We start from the raw sequence: 23,547 nt of genomic DNA on the forward strand, positions 1-23,547 counted from the left end.
TCTGATCTAGGTGTTCCTGCTCTGGCAGAAGGATTGGACTACATGATATTTGAAGTCCCTTCCAATCTCTAGCATTCTGTGATTCCCTTTCACTTCCCCAAACCCAGCATCACAACCACAACTGCAGTATACACAACTTCCTAACTTGCATAACAGAAGAATCAAAAGCGAAGACCGAGAGACATTAGTTTATATAGTATCCAGTGAGCAAGGCAAAGTAGTAGTGACATATACTTACTTTTTCTTTGCTTCGTTGTCCCCTGGGATTTGCCTTTTCTTTGGGGGAGGTGGTGGGGGCAACTCCTGTCTGGATTGCTTAACCACTACCTGTTCCTTCAATGGCATTGCTTCTGCAGCAGTCTTCTGTGAAACCTGTGACATACCTACACTTCCTACAGCTTGTGTTACCTATACAAAATAATTTAGCAAAAGGGTTAAATGCCATTTTTAGTACAAACTTAATTGCTTTTGCTTAGTTCCTTTTCTTTATCAATCATAAAAGCCCATTCATTCACTCATACAAATGACCACACCTGGCTGTCATGAAGGACCTTTATCATCAAGGCATTCCAGAGAAAAACTTCATTGTTCTCATTTTCCAGACAGGAACTATGCATCAAAACTCTCAATCCAACTAGAATTTCATGCCAGTCCAAGTGAACTTAACAAAATAAGCATGATATCTCTTTCCTTAATTGCTTAATTCACAGAAAGAACCAAGATCCTTTGGTGTTATAAGACACAATTCTATATTTTATACTCATACGCCATAAAACCAAGCCTAGATCTCAGAAAGAGCTGATACACAGTGGATTTGACCTAAGGACTGATTCAAGTCAATAGAAACCTTCCGCACTCCTTAAGAAGTGATAAAGTGAGTCCCATGGGAATCAAAGAGTGGTTTGGGTTGGAAGGAACCTGAAAGATCATCGAGTTCCAACCCCCCTGCCATGGGCAGGGACACCTCCCACTAGCCCAGGTTGCTCAAAGCCTCATCCAGCCTGGACTTGAACACCTCCAGGGATGGGGCATCCACAGCTTCTCTGGGCAACCTGGGCCACTGCCTCACCACCCTTTACAGTGAAGAATGTCTTCCTAATATCTAAACTTCCCCTCTTTCAGCCTAAAAACATTACCCCTTGTCCTACCACTACACTCCCTGATGAAGAGTGCCTCCCCATCTCTCCTGTAGCCCCCTTTCAGCACTGGAAGGCTCCTATAAGGTCTCCCCAGAGCCTTCTCTTCTCTAGGGTGAACAAGCCCAACACTCTCAGCCTGTCCTCATATGAGAGGTGCTCCAGCCCTCTGACCATCTTTGTGGCCTCCTCTGGACCTGCTCCAAGAGGTCCATGTCCTTCCTGTGCTAAGGACTCCAGAGCTGGATGCAGTACTCCAGGTGGGTTCTCACAAGAGCAGAGAGGGAGAATCACCTCCCTTGACCTGCTACTCACACTTCTTTTGATGCAGCCCAGAACACAGCTGGCTTTCTCAGGGGCTGCAAGTATACATTGCCTGGAGCTTCTTGTCTACCAACACCCCCAAGTCCTTCTCCTCAGGGCTGCTCTCAATCCATTCTCCTCCAAGCCTGTATTTGTGCTTGGGGTTGCCCTGATTCACGTGCAGGATCTTACACTTGGCTTTGCTGAACTTCATGCTGATCTATAAGTTCCATGAGCTTGATATTTAGGGGGAGTAAAAAGGATGAAGAAAAGTTTTGGCACTCTTCTGTGCTTTGATTCCAATGTAAGAAGAAATTAAAAACATATGGCTGCTATGGGCCCCTACTCTGTACAACTCATTCACTAGACACTAAGTGGGTTGCGAATCAGTGACACAGCCTTCACCATAACATTTTAATATCACAAAAAAGGGACATACAAGTCATAAAACTGTCAAATGAAATTCTCACAGAAGCCAATGGGAGTTCTGACTAAACAAAAACCCAAAACATTACCAAGCACTCAAAATTCTAAAATAAACATTTGACAATCCAGCTTGGCTATCATCATTACATATCAAACAAACAACTACTCTATTTTCAACAGATGAGAAATCATACTCACAGAGCATAAATGCTTGTATGACTCCCATTTATTTATCTATTCTGGGTTTTGTGTTTTGTCTTTATTTTCTTTTAGTATCAGATTTAATCCCATCCCAGCATTCTTATAATTGTTTAAAGGCATTTGTATTGATTGATAATACATGGCAAGCCTGCTTTACTCATCAGAAAAATGAAGCTTAATCTGTGTAAGAAAGGAGTAATAGTACTAGTCAGGTTAACAACTTGGGGTTTTGAAGATCAAAAAACACTTTTTCAGCAGATCAAGTCAGCCTCGTGTGGAAGAGCACCCACCTACCTCTCTAGCTTAATGCCAAGAACTCACCTGGGCAATTTTGCTGACAGTATCAATGAGGTATGCATACACACAGACATCTCAACAGATTAAAAAAGTAATAAAGCCTTGTTAAGTACCTGATTAGAGAAATCCTCTAGCTTCTGAACCAAACTGTCCCACCTCTGAGTTAATTCTTCTTGATCTTGATCAATTTTAGTGGATGCTCTGCCATTCCCAAGAATTTGGGCCACATCCTGACCTAGCTCATTCAGCTGGTCCAGTGTTTGCCGTTTCATACCCATGTCCTCTTTCAAAATCTGATGTTAAAAGAAAACAGTAAAAGACAACATCAAGTATTCTGCCACCCCTTAGTTTCTAATTCTAGGGAGGTTAGTGCAAATGTACTACCCGAGCCAGATGCACCATAGGTTTCAAAACAGTTCTCTTGTGTAACAAAGCACTGACACCTTAAAAAAAGCACATCCCTGAAACAGCTCCTAGAGCAATCAGCAGTATCTCTTGAATAACAGCTAGAAATGATTAGCTTATGGTACAAGCTACACCAACATTAAAAAAAAAAAAACCACACCACAAAACCAAACCAAAACCACAAACCACAAACCCACACTTTGGAAAACACAGCTGATGGGGGGCCTGCAATAAACTCCCAACCCTGTCAAAAACCCAGAGTAGCTGTTCCAAAGTTTGGCACACCAGCCTGGAAGGTCCATGGATTAAGTTGTACACATTTTTTAAATTGAAGTGCAAGAATCTGGCAAAGAGAGAATACTGGCCTGGCTTCCAAAGTATCATGCATTCACAGCTCCTACTAGGGTCACACTGGTAATTTGCCATTCGTTTAGTCTGAGATTTGACAGGACAGAGCAGGATAGCGATACTCACTGCTAGTTTTCGAACATTCACACTCAGGTCTGTTTGATCTTTAAAGTTGCTTGTCTGGACCTTACTCAAAGCCTCTTCTTTCTCAGTTAACCAAGCTTTCAATAAACACTGTAGATCATAAGAAAATAGCACAAGAAAATACCACATTTGTCAAGCAAATTTGGAAGGAATTTGACAATTCCTTAAGGTCTTTGCATTCAAAGAACAGTTCTGCGGTCTTTAAAGCCAACTGAAATTCCTGCATGTAACAGCAGTAGTACATAAAGGGGGACAAAAAAAATATCAGATCAGAGAACTAAGTCATACTTTCCAGCAAAACAATTTCAACAAAACCATTTCTCAATATATAAGAGGGCACCCCCCCAAGTTATTTATAGCAACCAGATATCCACCATAAAGCTAACGCAAGACTTACAAATTATATTAGAATTAAACATATACAAGATACATACACTTTCTTTCACTCTCCACTGTTCTTTTGTGATTCAAAACCAGCCATTACAAACATTTTCTCACAGAAGCGACACCACTGATAATTCAAAGCTCTTTTAGTTCAAGCAGTTGGTCAAAGACACAGACATTAGTCACCTCCCTGTTTACTGTACCTACTTTCAACTGCAAAATATCATCAGCAAATACTGGCCCATTAACTGCAGAAAGGAATGGCCTCCTCTGGATAGTACTAACTCAGGGATCTTTTAACTTTTTCCACTTTTTTTTTTTAAAAAAACCTGTCCTGGGTCTCACTTCTCTTCAGTCACACAGCACTCCCGTGGAAACTCCAGCAATAACCAGCATCAAGTATCAGAAGGATTTTATACATTTCATACTATAGTGCAGCATATTGCTGCCTAAGTGATGGTATTTATTGTTATAAGCTATAGTTTATATTCTGCAGATTGTTTAGACATTTGAAAGAAGTAGAACAGTGCTGATACAGCCGTTGCTATCAGTTGCAGCCTGGCTGCTTTGACAGGGATGCATTTTTGGGGATTGCATACGTGTTTCTCCCTGAACCCCTCGCATATCTATTTGCAGTATATTGATAAGCTGAATTTGCAGCTCATGTGACCTTGTTAATATGGACCCAAAGTTCAGGTTCACCAATGCCAGGTATCAATTTTTACATATTTCTTTAAAATACTGAGTTGGCATATGTGTACATATATACTGAAAAGTGTGTGTTAACATTTTCTGGCAACTCTTTGGCAAGTCTCTGAATTGAGAAACAAAGATTCCTCAAAAATCATTGCTCTGCATGTCAAGATACAGACTTCAAACATTCTGTTTTGATGACCCTATGTGAATACGTTTCCATCCTCTTCCACCCTTATATTTTTCTGGGGAAAAGTGACCACTCATGGACTATTACAATACTGTTAGGAGTGTTATCTTCTGTTGGAGTTGATTTACCTTCAGCTTTTTTCAATTTGTATCTAATTATATTGGTCTGTAAAAGTGAAAAAAATAGGTGTTTGTTTAATGTAGAATGTCAGATAGCAAGTAATGAGGAAATAGAAGTTTATTTTAGGTGGTTTGCATTCGTTGTTCAAGTCTTGAACAGTGCATTTATCACCAACAGGTTTGAATTACAGTTCTCTGTTTGCAAGAATTCTCAAGCGACCTACAAAAATTAGTTTGAAACTAATGAAAAACTTTCATACAAACATTTTGTTAATACAAAAGTAACTAAAACATTTAGATATATAATTTTCCATTTTGCCCAGCCAGATGGAGAGATGAGCAACAGCAATGCATCAGCCCTTTTGTGGCTGCCTAGAAAATTTTTGGAGACTACATAGCCAAGTCAACACAATTCCTACTACTCAGGAAACAAATTGCTCAGTCAGTGCCAGATATTTCTCAGCACTGTGACAATTATGTTTCAGTTTTCTAGGGAGAGTTATCTTTGACTGCTGATTTAGCAGAAATTAATTGAATACGTGGAAGGGTTTTTTAAGCTCTTCTTATGTGTAAAATAAATTGGCTGGGATACCAGTATGATTTTTCCATAGAGTATGTTATAATTTTGTTTCTCACAGCCTTATGGCATTTCCACCACCATCATATTAGCTGTCCGTACATTTTGGATATTGGTTTACATTGGCAATGTAAACTGCCTTAACCCTTTGGCCCAAACATTGCTGTAGTCAGTTCCGGAACAATGCCAAAAATATACAGCTAGACTGAGGAGCCAAAGAACAGAAAGGTCTGCTTTGCTGTATCATTGGTTTTTTGGGGCATGTTGGGGGGAATTCTGGGACGTGTTGGGGGGGGGTTGTTTTTGGTTTAGGGGTTTTGTGTTGTTTTGGGGTTTTTTTGGTTTTTAAAACAGAGGAGTAGCAGTGTGCCAGTGGCTATACAACTAAGCTTGACAGAGATGGGTATTCTATAGAGATGGCCGTGCACCAATTTGAGTAAAGCCTTCAAAGGGAAAAGCCCACAGATTTTAAGCTGAGACACAAAACAAGCTCAAGCACTAGGCATGCAAAGTTAATGCATGTAGTTGTGTTACCATGCTTTTTTATGCCATCAGTTAATTTGTGTTTGAGCAGTATATTTAATACGTATGTAAAATGCATGATATCAGAGTAAGAAAAAGAACTCACAATGCTATCTTGTTCACAATTCAACTGTTTCTCTAAACTCAGAAAAATTAGATGAGCTGCATACTTTGCTACATTGACCAAGTGTTTCATTTTACTGATTTTGAAAACAGTATCTATTGATTAGTTGATTGCACAATTGTGTACATGTACCCATGCTGGAAGCACATACAACTTAATTAGGAAAAACTTCCGCAATTACCAAACCACCGAACACTTAGTGATTCATATTCCCACTTCTTGGCCATTTTGCAAGCTACCTTAGAAATTATTTTATAAGGAGTTACAAAGTTTATTTCTTAACCTTCAGAAAATACTTCTCTTGTGCTGCACAGCTACTCTACTCCTCAAGAAATGCTAGGAACCTAAACAATAACAAAGTCTAGTATTTTAAGGCTACATAGGGGCTTCGGGTTTTTTTGTTTGGTTTTTTCCCCCTCCACAAATCAACCAGTAACTCTGAGTAACTGAAGAGCTACCAACCTGCTCTTCCAGCAGCTCCTGCCATAAAAGCTGAATTTCTTGCAACTTGACCCGTCGCTCCTCAGTCCAACGACAAACTGCTGTCCACCGCTCACCAAGCCTCTGCAAAAGCACGAAACTCATGAACATTCATGAGCCTCACAAGGAAACTCAAAAATCAGATATTCAAACACAGAATTTCCACTTCACAGTAACCTCTACTTTACAGCTACCTCCCTGTCAGTAATCACCATCGTTGTCTTGCACAAAGCTGGAGGTTAAAGCTTCCAACCTATGGCCTTATCTCTGCTCTTGCTGAAGTCAGTGAGCTATCTGATTGACTTCAAAAGGAGAGAACAAAGTAGCAGGAATTCTGTTTCAATAAATTGTGTTTCATGCTCCCTATACTTAGCTTACAGTCTAACTTCTGACAAAAACAGGAAAATACTTCACACAATACTCTCTAGATAAATAGTGCTTACGTCTTTCAATATTTTTCCCAACAGATTTTAACTTCCAAAGGAAAATTACTTACATGAAATCAGAGTTGTACTGTGCATCTCCCCATTTTAATGAAACTGCTGAAAGGATACGCTATAGAATTGCCTAAGTCACTAGGAATGCAAACAGCTTGACTCATCAGGAACTGAGCTTGAAAGTCACCAAAGCACTTTTACAGGTTTTACTCTGAACAAATTTAATAATTCCTCATGTTAGTATTACTTCCAAAAAATATTACTTTAAATTACCTTTAGGATAAATTGTCTTTAAATACAACTTTTTTTTAACAATTACATGCCAAGGTTTTAAGCACCTGTTACTACAGATAAAAAGAGGGCTCTAACATTTTACCTGCAGTTGTTCCTCCAGAATAGCTGTTGCACTTTCCCCACTGCTTTCATCAACAATGACAACCATGTGCGTTAGGGAGTTTACCTTCACCTGTTCTGTCTCTAGGTCACTCTGCAGGCTCTAGAAGAAGAAATCAGAGGTCACCAGGCCTGAATACATTTGCTACTCTGCTATTTTGGCCACAGCAACTAACACAACTGCTGTGGTAAAGTACTTCAGATTCAGCAGTTAAGCACAGATTTTACCACTGGGAATCACTGCACAGTTTAAATAAGTGTAAGAAAAAGACTGCTAGAAATTAACCCAAAACCATTCTGTTGAAATTTTGGAAGACATGGAGTGTTTTAGGCTGTATGCACCATACTTGCCTGGGAGAATCATACAAACTGCATTGACTTTCTACATGTCTACTATTACAGGTAAGAGAGCTTAAGTGTTTCTATAAAAACCTATTATCATCAACAAGTATCATAGGGCATGCCAAACAGGGAAAAACCACTAAGAATACTAATCTTTTAATAGCTGACAATATAATTCCTGTATCAGTACTATATTGATCATCATGTTCAAAGAAAACAGTCAAAAACTGCAGAAAGCATACCATCCCCATTAGTTTGAAATAATCTGCAGATTTAACAACTTTGAGAAGAACAGCATCCATGAGTAAAGCCTACCTCCATAATCTCTCCAAGATCAATATGCCTCTGCAGTACTGTAAATATCACTTTTCATCCCAGAATATCATAAGCTACTCTGTGAGCAACACACTTCAAACTCCCCAGACTTTCAAGACAGAGGAAAGAATGCAAGCGTGGGACAGGAAATTTTACAGACTAAAAATACTCTGCAGTTCTTGCCCTGTGAGGTATGTCCCACGCTGGGAAGAAGGTGAAACCTTCATCACTTAGTATGAAAACCAAAACTGTAATCATGACAAGTATCAAAAGGCCATCTTTCTCCTTCAAAAAAAACACTGCAGGCTAGCAAGGGTGGACTCCCATCTGGAAAGTTAATTGAGAGACAAACCGCTCCCAAAACATCCTGCCCATCAGAGAGCAGTGTCTACACACCCCCTTCAGATGCAATCCCTGTAAAAGCAGGGACTGGAATCAGTAGCTTGGGTGGCCCTTCCTGATAGCTTTAACCCCTGCACGATTTTAATCTGCAAGTCTCAAGCGCGCTTTAGCTATACCTGCCAGTCATTAAAGGCAAGTCTGTCCACAGTATGTTTCATACTGTCCCTCACACCGACAATTTACCTGGAGAGGCCTAATTTCCTGCACAAAGTGAGGGGAACAGAGTTTCCCCTCCTACATGAAGCAAGTGTAACAGTTTCTGCTACAGTCATCAGTACCCAAGGGTTCAGTTAAGAGAGAACTTCCCAAAACTTCCAATTCCTTTCTGCTTCACCATCCTCCTCCTCTAAACATCAAATGCAGTCCTTCAGCACGCAGCCACATGTGACTGCTGACACAGTTGAGTTTCTCAGCTAAGGAAACCACCAACATACACATCCTTCAAATACTTCTCCTGTATGTATTCTACAACAGACAAAAAGGCTTACTTTATGTTCTTCCAACTGTTTTTGAAGGGACTCCAAATCTTCCGCTAAGAGCTGAGATTCCATCTTCTGAATGCGCTGTTCTGTGACCGTCAGCCAGTCAGACAGCTGCTGCAACTGCTGCTTCTGGAGCTCCATCAGCATGTCGTGCAGGCTGCCGGGGCAAGCACAGGCAGAGTTCTCAGTTATTTCTTATACTTTTATATAAACAGGCTGCAGGGGCAAGCACAGGCAGAGTTACCTCAGTTATTTCTTATACTTTTATATAAAAATCAAAAAAAACCCAGTTATATGTATATGAAGAAGGTGGATTTCACATACAAACCAAATAGTTAATTCTGAAAAAAAAAAATCCTACAAACAGATGCAAACCAACTCCTCTGAGATGCTGTAAGGCCCAGAGATGAGCCCTGCAGCTCTGGGAAAGGTTGTGTGGCAGGACTCACCGGGACTGCCTGTCCATGCTCTCCACCCGGAGCTCCTCCCAGCGGGAGTTCAGCAGCAGCATTTGCTCCTGGATCTCAAACTCCTCTTCAGGTGACAGATTTCCCTGGGCCACCAGTTGGTTTCCAGCCTGCAGAACGCTGCCCACGCTGCTCTGGTGCTCAGTCAGTTCCATCATAAAAGCCTGGAAACAGTACAAAAAGCCACATCACCATGACCCATGAGCTCCTACAGTTCATGAATTTGTAAGGGTCCTAACAAATTGTCATGTTTGAATACAGTGCTGCAGAATGAGCTGGCACCAAACACACAAGCATGGCAGACCTGTTACTCTCTACAACAGAAGATTCTCCATGAGCTACAAAAATTCTGGAGCCAGTAAAATAGAGATAGTTGACGAAAAAAGCTGACCACCTCAGAAAAAAAGCTGTTGTAAGAAGACAGCCTTTGAACAAATGTGCCAAGAAAACAAAACAGAAACTTACCTATGGCCAACAGAACATAGAACAAGATCTGAAATGTATCATAGAATATCAAGTAGAACCCCATGAGTTAGTAACATTTAAAATTTGCATATTTAGAGTATATCCAGAATACCTCTTTCCTTTGATTCATGGCTTTAAAACTGTACATGTTTCATGTGCATGAAACAATGCAAAAAAAACGGATCAGCATTCAGATGTTAAATTCAATTGTATACAGGCAAGCCATAAAAACTAAACTAGGAGAAAAGTAAAACCTCTAACACAACACTTGAAACTTTTAGGAACATTAGAACATTTGTTCAGACTTGAAAGAGAACCAAAACAAAATAGTTTGGAAACAACAATTTGGAAGCAACATGTTTCTGAAATAAACTATGCCAATCATGATGGGGAGACCACTGAATTAAACTGACTTGATTATCAATTTCAGCATTGCCTTCATTTAATAGCAAGTAACATAAGGCTGATCAAGCTTTTTAGTAGTTGGCAGCAGGGAAGTGTGAATCCGCCTGGATCAGATTGTATTTGTATTATAGACACCAGTGAGCCAGTCATCGAAAGCTGACTAAAAAAATTCAAGTTTCAAAGCATACTCCACTGTAAGTTCTAAAAAGATCTCTCTCACCTTCAAGTAGCTATTATTTGTCAAAAAAAAAAAAACAAACCACCAAACAAAAAACCCCCATCGCATTCAGTTAGATATGCTTTTAATTTAGAGAAAGACAAAAGAAACAGAATGGCAGGCTTTGGATAAGGACTACTCAATAGAAGTTCTGCAGCTCCCCCCCACACACACAAGAAAACCCAACAAATTAATTCTCAAGAGAAGCTTACTTCATGGGTGGAAAACTGCGCTTTGACTTCCTCAACATCACCAGATATTTCCTCCTGTTCCCGGAAGGTATCCTCAGCTGACAGCAACCATGTAAGAACTTCTTCCAGAGCAACTTGGTAGCTATCCAAGTCCATATCCACCTCTGTCACCGTGCTGGGAGTCTCTGCTCTAGAACTGGCCTGATCCTCTTCCAGTGCTACAGCCTAGGCAACCAAGAGAAAAGTGATGTCTTGAAAGTGCACAGAAGATGCCTTCCCAAATGATACTAGGGATAGAACAACTGAGATCCCTTTTAATCCTTCATAAACATGTTCAAAGTTATCATTGGGTACATCTTAACGAGAGGGGCCACAGTTACCACTAATGAACTTCAATTTAAAATGAAGAAAAGACAACTTTAATCTTGCTCATTTACCAGTGGATTTCACACCCAAAAAAACCCCATGACTACTGCCACCACCAAAAGTCCTATGGCAAATTTGGTTAATGATTTTGGGTCACCCTCTCCAGCTTGCCAAGACAAATGAGAAAGAAGTAGAAGAAAGAAGCATAACACAGATGGAACTTTATATCTCAACACACAGGATTTTGTACATTAATCAGAAAATTAAAAAAAAAAAAGGAAGACAGAACACAAAGAAGATGCTATTTCCATATTTTCCCAATTGTGTTGCCCAAGATAGAAGGACACGTTCCAGATATAACTGACAAGACTGAAGATCTGCTAAAATTACAACTCGAGAAAATCCAGGCAGACTTTGATGACAAACATACCTGCTGCACATTGAACTCTCCATCCTCACACTCCTGCTTGTATCTCCTTGGAAGGGTCTCCACCTCCCGGATGTCTTCCATCGTGACTTGCTTAGGAAGGACCTCAAACAAAGAGGTTAAATACATAATAATAGACTTTTTGTCTGGAAGCTGTACAGCAACATCTGCATCAAAAAAGATAAAATATGGGAAAAACAAACTAAGTAGCTGTTTTTCTAACTCATTACTTAGAATACAGTTAAGACCTTACATATAGTGTAAATAACAGGTTCTCCTGTTAAGTAACCTTTAATAAGCTTTAACTTAAAAGGCTAAGTTTTATATATGTTGAAAGCAGTATGAAGGAGAAAAAAATTTTAAAAAGTTTCTACATTTGGAAGTGAATTCACATTAAAAGGCATGATCTTTTTGAAGTAAGAGACCAGATCTGAAATTAAGGGATAAAAACTGTTTGGGAAAAATTATTCGGGAGCACCTGCTAAGCAGAAATGCAGTTCAGGGACAGCATCCCACGTAAACAAACATTTCCACTTAGGCTCTATCCCCACTCCCAGCACTGGTTGGCTCATTTTCTTACTTTTCATACAGGAGAGAGTTTCTCCAACTCAGGCTGGCTTCTCTCTCTGAGTGCTACCCATTCCATTAACATTTTTGTTTTTAAGAAGGTGGTGCTTGAATCTATAAAGTTTGAGAGCTTGTCTTCCAAAATGAATCTTTGGAGGCTCACTTCAAAGCAGAGCAACAGCTCAGGATTTTTTAAAAAAACTTCACCTTCTGTACACTGTCTTAGAATGGTAAGTCAACCCAAACCTTAACATTCCAGAAGCTGAACAGATGCATGCACAGACATACTTTTGCCCTACAAATTACATTCTTTTAAACCCAAACTTAAGGGCTTGAAACAAAATATCACTGCACAAAACCACTAGAATTTGTATTAATGGTAAATGCCAACAGAAGAAATCTCTCAAAATAGCTCAAAAAACTTCTCCTCAAGTAAAATAACTGTATCCCACCTTCAGGATCCAACAGTTTCTCAATTCCCAAGTGGTTCTTGGCTATGCTGAAAGCATGTTCCAATCTCTCAACTGGGGACATCTTTATAACTTTATCCCAGCTGAAAAGCTCAGGTCTAAAAGTAAAGACAAAACAGGAAAGAAAGCTTTAAATTTTACCTGAAGGAAAAATTGTGTACCATGCAGAATATGAAGTTACAGGTATGAAGGTAGCTACTTAAGTAATATTAACACACACATACACTAAAAATATAAACATAAGTGCATATACACATGTGCTTTCTTTTTATTAGTGAGATTCTAGCAATCAGAAATCAATTCACTGACTGCACATCCACAGCAACACCCCTCTTCCAGTCTATGTATTCTATACATACACTCATTGACTGCAACAGGAGATTAAATACTACTAATAAGAAAATCAACTGTTTAAAATTTATTCCAGAACCAGTTTTCTTCAGTTGTTTCTTTCACAGCATTACTGTTACTACATGCTTTCTGCATCAGGCTCTACTGGGTAAATCAAGAGTCACTCTGTTCTGGTGAGCCTCATTCCAAACTTGTGATGTGACTCAGTGACCACCCCAGAACACCCCTGCCAGGAGCAGCAGTGGTCTCCACCCCTACTCGCTCACCGTGCCCCACAGCCTTTTTCCCCATTAAAAAAAAAGCCTACAAAAAATCCACCCCATGACAATTGCTCATGAGAGTCACAATGCAAATCAGACTAGGCAGCTGATCAATTTACAGTGCCAGCCGCCTTCATCTCAAATTAACATTAACCAAACTAAATCTCCACTCCAGATGTGCACCCAAAACATACCAGCAGGTCTCAAGGGGAAAGAGCAAAGCATGCAGCAGGAAGCAGGGTCAGCAAACACTGCCCCTTCCTACCTGGAGTGCCAGGGCATGATCAGCCTGGTGCTGCAGCAGTACAGCTGTAAGACTACAGAGCCATTAAAACACTTTCCATTCCCCTGTAACACTGGCTTCTCATTGATTCTGTGCTTTAGAGAACTTGGAGAGGAAGAGATGGGCTTGCCTTTTATTTTTCATACTTAAGTCAGTTGTAAATTGACCTGAGAGCATCCTTGTAACATCTGTTGAGTCCTCACACTTTGTGAAACAGGAAGGTCCGAGAAGCAAAAAGCCAGAGGAAGGTGGGGTGAGCAGGAAACAGTGATATGCAAAGATCCTCACAGAAGCTGGTGGAATACTGTACCTCCATGCAAGCAGCAGCAAGGATAACCACATAGATTCACAAAGTTTCAGTGGAGACTCTTACTTTGAAAAACACATTGCAGTAAGTGTATTGTATATGCACTACCTGCACACTGCCATGATAACACAAATTTTAATAAAATGCAATCTAGGTATTTACCTATAAGCAAGAAAATGAATTGAATTCTGCTCTTCAGTGCCAAAGAGGAACTAAGCTAATATTAGGAAATGAAGGAGACCAGCACAGTAAGATGTTAAAATGTCCTATTGCCTCATATAATTTTATTAAGTACTGCAAGTGTCATAAAGTTACTAGATATTATAGCCAAGAGGTAACACTGCTAACAATTGTTGATACATACATAAAGAGAAAAGCAAGATATTAAACTTCTTAATGGGATCCACAAAAATTCTCCAATATTAAGCATCATATCAAGCTAAATTAAAAAAGCAATACTGAAAATGCCCCTTAGGCAGGGAAGCACTGCTCTCTGGGTAAGTCAAACAGCTTTTCTGTCCTACCACTTTGCAACCTGACATAATCCCCTTGTTCCTTGCAAGTGCCTTTTAAAGCTTCTCTTTCAAAGCCAACCTAAATTTAAACCCAGCTCAAGACTTCTCTGAAGTGTGGGGAAAATGGTGCTCCCCTGGCTAAAGGACTGGTGCCCAGGGACAAGCAAAGCTGAATTCTGACAGCTGCCAGGCTCCCAGGAAGAGGGAATAACAGGCTTGGAGATCAGCAGAGACAGGTAATTGAGAAATTTTAGGAAGCCAGAGGAAAGCAGTTACTCAGTTAAAATCTTCAGCAGGGATGCAGTGCTCTGAAAAGGGCAGAGCTTGCAGACTTCAGATCCTCCAAAGCCTAAGCACATAGTCACAACACAAGGACAACAAACAGCCTGAAGCCAGTTTGGCTACCTCTCTCCTTCTGCTTCCCTCAGGTCACCTAGGTCTCACTTGTGTCTAAAGCTGGGTCTCTCTCCATCACAGCAGCAGAGCTACACCACTACAGGCAATTATGCCGGTATGGAAACCATCAGTACAGCTCACACCGTCCAGAGGAGGGACTTGGTAATACTTCTGATAAACTCCAGAGAGACCTTTGCTAATATTGCTCTGCCATTGCAGAACAATCCTTCCAGACTTTCAGGAGCCCTCAGTGTGGTGCAGGCATTCCCCACTGTCTTGGTGTCAGGACCACCACCACCACGTGGTCGCAACACCACCTCCCCCCCCCACTCCTCTCCCGGTAAGATGGGGGCAAATAAGAAAAAGTGGAACCTCCTGAGTTGAGATAACGACAGATTTTTAATAATACCACACGAGGAAAACAAAAGAAAGAAGAATATAACAATAAGACAAGATATAGAGTACAATGGAAACACTGATACAATGAAAATCTCACCACCACGAGCTTCACAAAAGAGACCCCTCTCCCGGCTAGCTTCCCCTTATATCCCAGGCATGACGTCAGCATGGTATCGAATATCCGGCTATGCCCAACTCCCAGCTTCTGCGAAGAATTAACCCTATCCCAGCTGGACCCAGGACACCCACCCATCCATGCAGCCTGAACACAAGCCAGCTCTGGTCTGGTGTCAGTGCAGACCCATCCAGAGAGCCTGTGAGAGAGCCCATTATTTCACTCACCACAGACTGAACGGGCACTTAAGAGCAGAGAACAGCAGGCTCAAAGGGAACACACGCTTTTGCAAACTTTGTATCTCCTAGGTATAAATATTCCGGATGTTTGTAAAGCATTTGCCATGCCCGATACCTGGTTGCCAGGAGGTCTGGTTAAATTCTAGAAATTATCATACCATTACCATGTTAAAATGGTTAAGGTTAAGAACAGTCAGCCCTTGCAAAGCAATGAGCTGACTTCATTTAAGGTACACTGGATTAGAATGCATCGCCCAGAAGTAGACTTCAAAGAAAAATCTGAAAATAAAATGTTTAAATAAAATGCAAGTTTCACAGGAGTCTGTAACAATGATTTCTTTAAACTACCAAAGAGTTCTCAAAAAAATCAGAAAGAACACAAAAGATCTGTTTAAAGCAGCTTTAACACCATTCCTTATAAAGTACAATGAACAAACTAATGAATACTTTATAAGATACCTAAAGTATTCTATTACCCTTTCATTCTTCAGCTCAACAGTTCGCCTGGATGAACTGCAGACGTTGTCTTTCAGGCAAGATATATTCAAAAATTAAGAAAAGCTACAGTCTTATTCCTTCGTTTTGAAGCTTCTGTCTCTTTTTACTAAAATGATATGACAAACTCTCACTGAAGAAATGTTTCCCTGTGCAGAGGAAGGAGGGCAGGAGGAAGCAGAGGGGAAGGATGTGGTCAGCCCGCCCTGCAGAGACCTGCCCAGAATATTGACTGTACAATGCATACTAAGTGGGATGTAAATCCACTTCAGTTAGTACATGTGCATGCATGTGCAGGAACTGAGTGTTACACTGCTGCCTTGGCTCCATCCTTTGCAAGACTCTGGCAATATCCCTCCACTGATATTATCACAACCAAAAAACCCACCACAAACAATGAATCACTGAAACAGGCTAGAAGCTGTCAAATGGTCAAGAATGAAGACATGGGAAAAATCTGCTTTCTTCACTGTGTCCAGGTTAAGCTTTTTGCTACTTACTTGTGCCTGTGGATGACAGCATTAAAGGCCAGTCCATCTGCCCAGCTTGTGGTGAAGTTCAGAACATTGACCTGACTGTAAGGTCTTGTGGACTGCCGAACCCAGCTCAGCAGGATCTTCTCACTGTTGGTCTGCTGCAAATCTGACATGATGTTCTTCATGACATCCTTCACCTGCAAGTCAGCAGCAGCTACATCTTACAGACATTTTCTCCACTTTTCCTGCTTACACAACCTTTGAACCAAGCTATTTCACAAATCATGAAAGGGTCTTTCCCATGAAAAGTTGAGTCAGAGTTTAACTCCTCACATGAAATTTGGGAATAGGAGTCTTCAAGCCATCTTCGCACTCTACTGATTAAAAGAACCAGTTAAGCTTCGTATAATGACACATCACTCTTGTGCTACAATCCTCCCACTCTCATCAGTGCTGCCTACACTAAGCATAGGGTATAACATTTCACACTGCCACGTGCTGTGGTTCCACCAGTAAGCAAACCCCCAAAAGTACAGCTTAGAGGTTTTCTGCAAGGGGAGGGTATCTGCTCAGACAACAAAAGTAGCTTGCTGCTTGAGTACTGTGCATAGGCATCTGCTGAAGTCCCTCCAGGCAAATTCAATGGTCTTCCCAGGTACCTGGATAAACCAGGAGCAATCCAATCTATTAGACCAAGAAACAAACCTACAGAGCAGCATGTAAGATGCAAGCCCCATGCAGTTACCTAGACCTGTTGACAGAAGTGCATAAAAGCCTTCAGGAAGGAATATAAATACAATGCTTCAGCCTGAAAAGCCTCTCTGCAATTAACACCAGCAGGAGAGAATTAACACCAAGAGGCTGAGAACAACTGAGCACATACAAGAACACGTGTCGCAGGAGGCAGCCAATAGACAGAGATCAGGAACCAAACACTGGCCTGCCTTTATTTACCAGTCCAAAACAGAAGCAGCATTCTCTACCAGCAAAACCCCGGGAAGGTTTGTGAGAACCCCAGAAGATCAACGCACATGATTCCCAGAAAAGAAGAAATCTCACAGCAGTGTCTCACCTGCCAGTGCAAGATAATGCTCCACAGCAGACCCAGCGTCAGCTTGTGATTTCCATCAACGATGTCAGTTCCTCCAATATTCACCAACTCCACCTGGAGAGATCAGATCAACTCCATATTAAACATTGGTATCACAGCTTTAAGTTGCAACTCCACCCCATATTCCTGGCTGTCTAGTCATCTATTATCAACTGCTCTTTAATACAAAGTAGCTAGAAAGAGAGAATCAGAGATGACAGAGTACCATATCTGAATTTGTCATGACAACTGCTTAAACAACATAAAAAAAACATGTCACCAAAAGAAGATACTGCACTGGAAAAGTTTTGTCCTCTAGCCTAATATACAGATGCATACCAGCAATCAAAACTGACCACTAGAAATGCAAACATGAAGGACCTGACATTAAAAAAAGTTAAGCAGTCCTGCTCCTAGACACATCCACAGATATTACAGAACCATGAAAACTCTGTAATTAAGAAGTTCACCCTTTACATGAACCAGCATCAAAACACAAGTTTATAAAAGGAGACCAAAAGCTCAAAAGAAAAATACAATTTAAGTTTCCTATATGTATAGGACCCCATACAGACTCAGTGATAGTTTGAGATCATTAAAAAGATAAAAACATGGAAAGAGAGAGGAGGAGATTGCATTATCAAGTGAGAGGGTATCAAGTATTCAGCCATCAGAAGCAGCAAAGCTTAGAGCACACTACCAGATACTCACTCGGTGCTGCTTCGGATTCTAAACTGAACTGGGGCACCAAGTCCCCACTCAGGCAATGCACAGAAAGCAGGACTAACTCTGCACCACCTTTTGGAGGGAGCTAACTGCATTAGTCACCACCATGCCTACAGGAACGGTGCCAGGAACCGCTGCCTATGGCAGATGAGGCAGATACCTCCCTGGGTGTATGTACACATACAGCAGATGCTGCAACACACTCCCACACAGGGCTGATGGGGGGGCTTCATTCTGGTAAATAACCACAGCCAGGGGCATCCCCCAGCCCCAGGGCAAACAGCACAGTGCATTTCACCTCCATGGGGGAGCTTTTTTCCTCCCTTTCTCACCCCTGCTCCAAAACAGTGTTACCCACAGTGCTTACCAGAAACACCTCCCAGCTCACACTGACCCTAAGAACTGTGTCTGGGCATTGCTTGGGACCAGAACATGTCACAGAGACAAAACCTGCAACTAAGGAGCTGGCAAGCAATAAACAATACAGAAAGCCACAGGACAGGCACTAAGCCCACACTCTGACTCTCGGTGGACATAGTCTACAATGACAGAATAGACAAGAACAAAGCTTCATTTCGTTTTAGAGGATATTGCTGATCTATAAGAACAAAGTTATTCCATGAATGTTTTTCCTCTTATCACACAATCACAAATAGCTTCATTTCTGCAAAATGTACTTGTAACCTCATTGCTTTCAGATATCATCTTGACAATTTTCAGTTCCCCATAGGTGTCTTGGTTAGGGGAACTAAATTAACACTGTTGCGAGATTAACATGGAACCACAAATTACACTTCAAAGTACTAAGGAAGCTTGTGGCTTTGTGGATTGTCCTCTCCCAGTTTCCATGGCAGCTGGAACAGAACCTTACAGCAATACTCTTTGCAAATACTGGGCGCATATTTTAAGATAACTCCAAATTAAACAGGCACTAACAGGCCAAAGGAATCACCAGTGCAGATCATTAAGCAACGCACTGGAAAGCACTCTAGAACATAAGGAGCAGAAAGCAAGACTAAAGGTCAAGGACACAAAAATAAAATATTTACATTGCAAGAGCTTTTTTCACCTGTAATAGAAAAAAAAACACTCCTGAGAATGGGTAAGAAGAAATTATTTCCCATTTTTTAGTCATACATCAATAACAACAATGCTGCATTCCTCTTGTTATCTACATCATAGATAAACAAAAATACTTCATGTGTCCATTTTTGTATTTTAATGGTTCCAAATTAAACCAATGTTTTGCAGGATGCAGATGTATTAGGATGGCGAGTGGACTACTAAGACTTAAGATAATCAATAAAAGAAATCTGACAGTAGACAGTACTATTGACAGGAGACTGTTATTGGCTATATGTAATGATTTATAGAGGATTTTTAAAAATTATTATTTTTAAAAACTTGGTCCACAAATCAAAGTTGAAATTCATTACATAGACTCATTCTGCTCAGGAGATGGATAAGGTTCACAGGATCACTTGAACATCTACACCCTAGGCTTGCCTGATCCTTGCAATATATATTTAAACACTTATATATTATTTCACAAGTTATGAATATTGTATAGCCCACAAACTCTCAGGCAACTGATGTAATTGCTTCTCAGTGGATGCCTTTTCCCTTCACCTTAACACACACACTTCAAAATGAACTTAAGCAGTAGGTATAAGTCATGTTTGACCTTAACAACCTCCAGCTAACACCATCTGCTTACTTCTAGAAACCCAGATCCAGCCAGCTTAAGGAAGAACTAATAATTGTAACTCAATATTAATTCATTTATTATCTTCAGAAAATAAACTAATGTCAAGCTGAAAAGACTCATTACTTATCCTTAGGAAAAAATATATATAATATTTACAGCACCTCAAAAAAGAGAAAAACCCAAAAACCCACCACTAAACTTTGGCTGCCTCCTACACCAACACGGAGGGGAAATTGCAGCATTATACAGCATGCTCATATCACTCTTCAATCAGCAGTTTACATAAATATGTCAGTGCCTTTTTGCTTTAGATGTATTTTATTACCAGAATGTTCTTAAGTTATTTTAGTGCCCCTACATTTGCAAATAGAAATTCTAAGTATAGAGAGAGTACTCTTACCAGGAATTGTTCTTCAGGGGAAAAATAAAATCAGTTTACTACAGCACTGCTGGCTTCCAAGCAGTGAAAAAACACAAACAAAAATGAAACTAAATTATTATGATGATTTTTCTTAAAGAACGATTAGGGTTTGTTTGCTCTTCTAATCAGTTACCAAAGCTCCAAATTAGAAACACTCAATACAGACTTGACACAGAGCTGATAGACGTCAATGGAAAGATCCTCCTGGATTTTGAGGCAGGACACAAAAAGAGAGAGACAAAACCTGTCATACCCTTAGATTTTTCAAAAAGTTATGCATCATCACTAGAAATTGTTTTTGTCCTGCGAGGTTCACGAGCAATGCTTGGCAGAGCTTCAAGTCACCTTTGTTTGCGGAGCTGAACACATTAACAAAACACAGCTTAGTTAATAGCATTATTAAGTTATCATTTTAAGATTTCACAAAATTGCCAGACACTGAAATTCTATATCAGATAAGGAAAACTGAGAACACTTTACTCATTTTCATGAATTCTCATTTTAGGTACCAAAAAACTTTCTCTGCATTTTTAACTCATTTACACACAGGAATAAATTAAAGAGTCTATCAAAAAGTTGTAGAAAAACATGCTCACATTGTTCTGATGCAAGACTTGCAGTACTCGGTTGACATTGTTTAAGGCATGTACTCGCGTGGAACCTCGTTCTTTAGGCTGAAAATAAAGAATTACAATCTGTTCACATCAGAATTAACTTGACAGACCAAACAAAATAAATGATAGAACAAACAGGAAACCTGTCTTAAAAAAAAAATTAAATATTGAGAAAGTTAAGTCAGAACAAAAACCAAACAAGATCATCCACAACTATTTCAAAATTAAAACTAGTCAGAACAATATTCACCAATTCAAGGTACAGGACAAGCTTTGGATTCAAAATGTGTTTCGGTTCATCTTTAGTAAATCCAGAATTCTTATTCCCAGCATCTGCAGAATTATAAACTGGCAATACAACAGCAAAGTGGGAGTTCCCAGGGAAAATCTGAGGGTTTTGAATGTTTGCCAGAGTAGTTGAAATTTTTTGGCTCCCAAGTGGGAACAAGCAGCAATTTGTTTTTCTGGCACCAAAAGCCTGCTAAGTCTGAGAACTTCCCTTTGCATACTGGGAAGAAGTTATGCTTCCTGACTTTCCCTTCCTTTTAATATCGGAGGGGGGAAAAAAAAGAAACACTGCAGCTCTTGGCAATACCTGCCACTCCATTTGCTTTTAATTACCACAATTTAACTCCTGTGGCAGAACAAGATCATACTGCAAAAGCACAGAGCTGAACATCGAACACAGTAATAACAAAATTGGAAACCCAAAGACTTTTATTGTGTTCAGTATACCTCAAATCAGACCACAAATCATTAGAAGTACTAGTGAAATGCATCTGTTTAAAAAACAAGGCAAGCTTGCAAGGTGAATTTAAAAATGGTTGAAGGTTTTCCACAAGGTCAGTAAACAAATTTAAGATTTATTATAAATAGAGAAATCAAGAATTTAATCCCAAAGGATAGCACAGGTTTCACCATGCCTCATCTCTTTCTGAAGAGGTATCAAAGTGAGCAGGGGAAGAGTTTTCAGCCCCACACACACTTTCCCAGACAAGACCTGAGGAGTTTTTAGTCCTCTATCTGTAGATCACAAAGGATATTTTCAACAGAGATGTAAATTTTTGTATTACCTACAAGCTGTTATCATTTTTTCTTTTGTAACAGCTCTTTCATGGGCTTATTAGAAAAAGTCCACAGGTATGCAGCCAGAGACTGTTCTTCCAGATCATCCAGAAGCAGACCTTTAAAAGATCTCTATTAAAAATACACACTGTGTAAATAACACCACTGGTTTTACATGCTTTGCTAAGCAATGTGTCAGCCCTCAAGAAACGGTTACACACACAGCTAAGTCCAGCCTGACCCTATATCCCATGGAGTTCATGGGAATTTCACTGGAACTGTAGAGACCAAGTACATATTACAAGCAAAATGGGTTTTTAAATAAATTAAAATTTAAAAATCACATGCTGCAGTTTGGGTTTAGTGTGGTTTGTTTTTGTTTTTTTTAATAAATGAGAATGACTCACACACATTTCTCTTACCAGAGGTTTCCCTGTCAGACCCTCCAAAAGGTCCAAAAGCTTCCTTCCATCTTTCAGATCTGTGAACATGTCCTTAACTGGGGGCTTCCCACTCTGCAGAAAAAAATGAAAGCAGTAACAGTGTTCAAGCAAAACCTCCCTGAAACAAAAGCACTTCCTCCTTTTTACCTTTCAGTTCATTCTTATTTAGCACTAAACATAGTAAACACAAGCTAAGGCACTGTAACAGATCAGGAAGGCATCCTTCCCTCCTTCAATTTTTTTTTTTTTTTCCTCTCCCCACCTCTATGGTTCTGTGCATCAGCAGCCTTGTACCAAGAAACCAAATAAGCACATCCTGGCTCACGTTAGAGTAGACTCTTAACACAAAGATGGCAAAGAACAAACATTGGCAAGTTTGAGGAAGCATTAGAAAAAGAATGCTTTGGTCTGACTGCATCTAAAGGAGGAAGAAACTGGGGCTTTTCGGAAAGAAGCTATGGGGATAAATTCTATCAGATTTAAAAAGAAAAGAAAAAGAAAAGAGGTCTTGGAATTGAGCCCTGTGTAAGGAGCTGCTCCTCTTCTACACAGTCTAGTAGATCAAAAGGCACAATATATACTGAAACAAATTAATCATTTTCTCTACCCTGGAAAAAGAAGCAAAATGTGAAACTCAGAGCTACTCTAAACCACACATTTCTAACACTCTTTTTCTTTGGGACCCTGTACAAGAATGGTGGGACATGACAGCAGAACAGTGTTAAAGTTCGCCACACTCCCTTTCATTCTTATTTCTTCTTGAACACTAAGATAACATGGGGAAGTGTTACAGGGCAGGAGGAGAAGACACAGGCAGACAGCAGATAAGTGCATTTGCTTTGTAGTTTTCATCTGCTGGGTGCCAGCAGATCAATTAAGCTACTGCTTTCAGGGTCCCTTTCAAGTGCCGATTTGAGAAGAAAAATATTTTCTAAAGGGTACATAACATAAAACCCTAACATGGCCTTTTTCTACCATCTTGGCAGCCTTCCTTCTGAAGAGCAGAGGGCCATCTTACATGACATACATTTGCTGACATAAACCTCCTACCTGCACTTGCCTCCTCCTGCCCTGACATCTGCTAGTAATGGTCAAATGCTGGATAACAAATTAAAGAAAGCTGAAGTGCCCACTGAACCCCATTTTCCAGTCAATATCTCTTTCAATCAAAACTCATGATGTTTTTTCTTAAAAGTACACTTTAGAAATGACACCAAAGCTATTCACAAAGAATCAGAGTTGAATAGCTACAGAGCCACATTTCAGTCTCCTGTACAGAAACACACCTGACTCGTAGTATCAACCAGCTAACCTAATAGCAGCAAGAATGATCATATAACTAACATTAC

The 23,547-nt window shown here is 40.1% G+C and overlaps 1 protein-coding gene across 1 annotated transcript; it reads right to left on the reverse strand.

The window, feature by feature from the left end:
• Positions 1-2,476: 2,476 nt before the first annotated feature.
• LOC104458438 (utrophin-like) lies at positions 2,477-22,270 on the reverse strand (the record flags this gene model as incomplete). Its single annotated transcript, XM_010084532.1, has 13 exons — positions 2,477-2,656; positions 3,243-3,350; positions 6,332-6,433; positions 7,163-7,282; positions 8,727-8,877; positions 9,170-9,351; positions 10,487-10,690; positions 11,262-11,425; positions 12,278-12,393; positions 16,156-16,328; positions 17,204-17,296; positions 20,673-20,750; positions 22,178-22,270. Coding segments are annotated over 13 exons (1,764 nt in total), but the record flags the coding sequence as incomplete, so codon positions are not given.
• Between the last annotated feature and the right edge of the window lie 1,277 nt (positions 22,271-23,547).

This window comes from Pterocles gutturalis, unplaced genomic scaffold, assembly GCF_000699245.1.
Source record: "Pterocles gutturalis isolate BGI_N339 unplaced genomic scaffold, ASM69924v1 scaffold750, whole genome shotgun sequence".
Taxonomy (NCBI): Eukaryota; Metazoa; Chordata; class Aves; order Pterocliformes; family Pteroclidae; genus Pterocles; species Pterocles gutturalis.